General features: G+C 43.0%; 1 protein-coding gene across 1 annotated transcript; it reads left to right on the plus strand.

The window, feature by feature from the left end:
• The first annotated feature begins 1,927 nt into the window (after nucleotides 1-1,927).
• On the plus strand, nucleotides 1,928-2,518 carry LOC132209835 (gastrula zinc finger protein XlCGF49.1-like). Its single transcript, XM_059647640.1, has one exon. The coding sequence runs from the start codon at nucleotides 1,928-1,930 to the stop codon at nucleotides 2,516-2,518; it is 591 nt and encodes a 196-aa protein (XP_059503623.1).
• Nucleotides 2,519-2,804: the final 286 nt, after the last annotated feature.

The raw sequence follows: 2,804 nt of genomic DNA on the forward strand, positions 1-2,804 counted from the left end.
GGAGACAGAGCTTTCTGAGGAACCATTTGCTGATTTTGGTTTCGATTAGTTTCATTTTGTTCTCATATTTGGGGAAGTAGGAGGAAAGAATGTTCCACAAAATAAAATCAAACAAATGACAATTTATTTCTGAGCCTTGCTGCTTGTGATCCCCATACTGTCATTTGTTTGCAGTTATTCAATAGAGATAATATATAAAATTGAAATAATGGGCCTGAAAAAACATAAACCTTTGATTGTAGAGGGAGAAATGCACTGTCTGTGGAAAATGATTATTTGAAAATTGTGAGAATTCAGGTTGTGATTCTGTGTCTAACTACCAGAATGGAAAGAATAAACAATCCCACTGGGGTGGATGTAAGAGAGGGTGACAGAGAATGTAACAAGCAAAGCTAAAAGAAAGGAAAGGAATGGGTTTCTTCAAAAACAATTTGAACATGTTGACCTCAATATTAAGTCCAGAAGAAATCGTTCCCTCTGGGACTTGATCTGAACCATCAACATCCTTTCTCCCCCAGCACTCCAACCCCTCAAATCGCAGCCTAGCCACCCCTCCACAATTGCATAAATGCTGCACCCTCCACACATCACCAGCTCTGTTGAAGAGTCATCTAGACTCAATACGTTGACTTTCTTTCTGTCTGTGGATGCTGACTGACCTGCTGTAATATCCTAGAGAGTAGGAACTGCAGATGCTAGAGAATCTGAGATAACAAGGTGTAGAGCTGGATGAACACAGCAGGTGAAGCAGCATCTGAGGAGCAGGAAAGTTGACGTTTTGGGCCTAGACCCTTCAGAAAAAAAATTGTAATCTCCAGCATTTTTTGTTTACAGTACAGATTCCACCATCTTTAGTAATTTGCATTTTAGCTAAGCAGAGTGTCTCAGTAAACACCAGTGACAGCCCACATGTCCTGTGCGTCTGAATGGGGATCCTGTTTCCACCTCCACCGCCCCGCACTTTTCATTCACTTTCCAGACATAGGCCTTCAGTGACTACAACTCCCATAAGCCATGTCGCCGCAGGTCATGTAGCAGGTTTCACGTGGGTGGGAAGCCTGGATTTTCACGTGTTCGGGTGTGGGACAGGGGCGGAAACACCTTCCGTTATGTGATTGGTTGGTGATCACAACACTCTCTTTCTATTGGCAGAAGGCTTCGATCGTCATACAGTCAACCCAGCGGCTGCTCCACGTGACCAGTAGGAATTGCTGGAGGACTGAAGCATGCTTGACTTCCAGGCAATCAGAGCTTCCCTATTATTTGAGCGCGAATGCAGGATGGTCCAGCAAAGCTACTGCCGCTTCTCTGTTTGAATGAAGATTGAGCTTTCCTCCTTCGTCCGTCGTCTGTGAGCAAACATTTTTTCCTACTTCCTTTGTTTAAAGTTATGGTGTGAAATTATTTACTTGCAGCGACTGAAAGGAAAGGGAGTTCATAGAATTCCTACAGTGTAGAAACAGGCCCTTTGGCCCATCAAGTCCACACCGACCTCAGAGCACTAGGACAAGAAGTGCTGATCTCTTAGATTTAGCTATTCTGATTTTCTCACTGGATTTCTAATCTAATAGTGATGAATTTCATAACTCTTTATATTATGTTAAAAAGGGAAGATTTACACAGCAATCTCAAAACAACCATTATGTGAAGACACTGAAATAGCTGGTACTTGAATATCATTGGTTTGAAACTATAGATTCAGAATATCTGTCTGCTTCAAAATATTTGAAACGTCGGTTTGTCTGAAAAAGTACTGAGGCATACACATCCATGTGAGAGTTTTCTAGTGAACTGATATACCTTCAACCAATCTCCCAGGCTAAAGAAACACTGCACTATTCACAGTAGGAAGAGACCATACCTGTGTTTCTGGGTGGACAAAGATTCAGCTGATTGTAAAACTTAGAGACCCAAAGCCACGCATGACATGGAGAAACCATGGGAATGTGAGGACTGTGGGAAAGGATTCCATTCTCTGTCAACATTGGAGTTTCATCGACGTGGTCATAGCAGGGAGAGGCCGTTGACCTGTTCTGAGTGTGGAGACACATTCCCTGATCCGTCTGCTCTGCGGAAACACCAGCATGCTGCTACTGGAGAGAGGCCATTCACCTGCTCTGAGTGTGAGAAGAAATTCCATGAATATTTCACCCTTTTGAGACACCAGCAAGTTCACACAGGGAAGAGGTCATCCACGTGCTTGGAGTGTGGGAAAGTATTCAATCAGTTATCCAACCTACGTGCACACGAGCGAGTTCACACTGGGGAGAGGCCATTTACATGCTCTGATTGTGGAAAAGAATTCACTCAGTCATCAACTTTGGTGAGACATCAGCGAATCCACACAGGAGAGAGGCCATTCAAATGCTCCAAGTGTGGGAAGCGGTTCAGAGATTCATCTGCGCTGCAGAAACACCACCATGTTCATACTGGGGAGAAGCCATTCATCTGTTCCAAATGTGGGAAAGGATTCACTCAGTCATCCAGTCTGTGGAAGCATAAGAAAGTTCATAAATGATCATAGGACTTGGATCTGCAGATAGTCTTCAATATTTGTGCTACTATACAGCATGTTCTAACTCACAACTTCTACAATCTAGAAAAACAAGTGCAGCAGTTACATTGGTCCATTACCATCTGCAAGCTCCCCTCCATACCACAGACCATTCAAATTAACAGGATGTTAGAAAGGGAAGATTTCAAGACAGAAATCTCAACGACCATCATGTAAAGATCTAATGGAGTCACTGAAATCATTGGGATTTGAATATCATAATCCTCCATATTGGCTGTTCCTATACTGA

This window comes from Stegostoma tigrinum, chromosome 7, assembly GCF_030684315.1.
Source record: "Stegostoma tigrinum isolate sSteTig4 chromosome 7, sSteTig4.hap1, whole genome shotgun sequence".
NCBI classification, from domain to species: domain Eukaryota; kingdom Metazoa; phylum Chordata; class Chondrichthyes; order Orectolobiformes; family Stegostomatidae; genus Stegostoma; species Stegostoma tigrinum.

Excerpts from the sequence above, each read along its gene's own strand:
- LOC132209835 (XM_059647640.1), top strand. The coding sequence starts at position 1,928 with ATGGAGAAACCATGGGAATGTGAGGACTGTGGGAAAGGATTCCATTCT.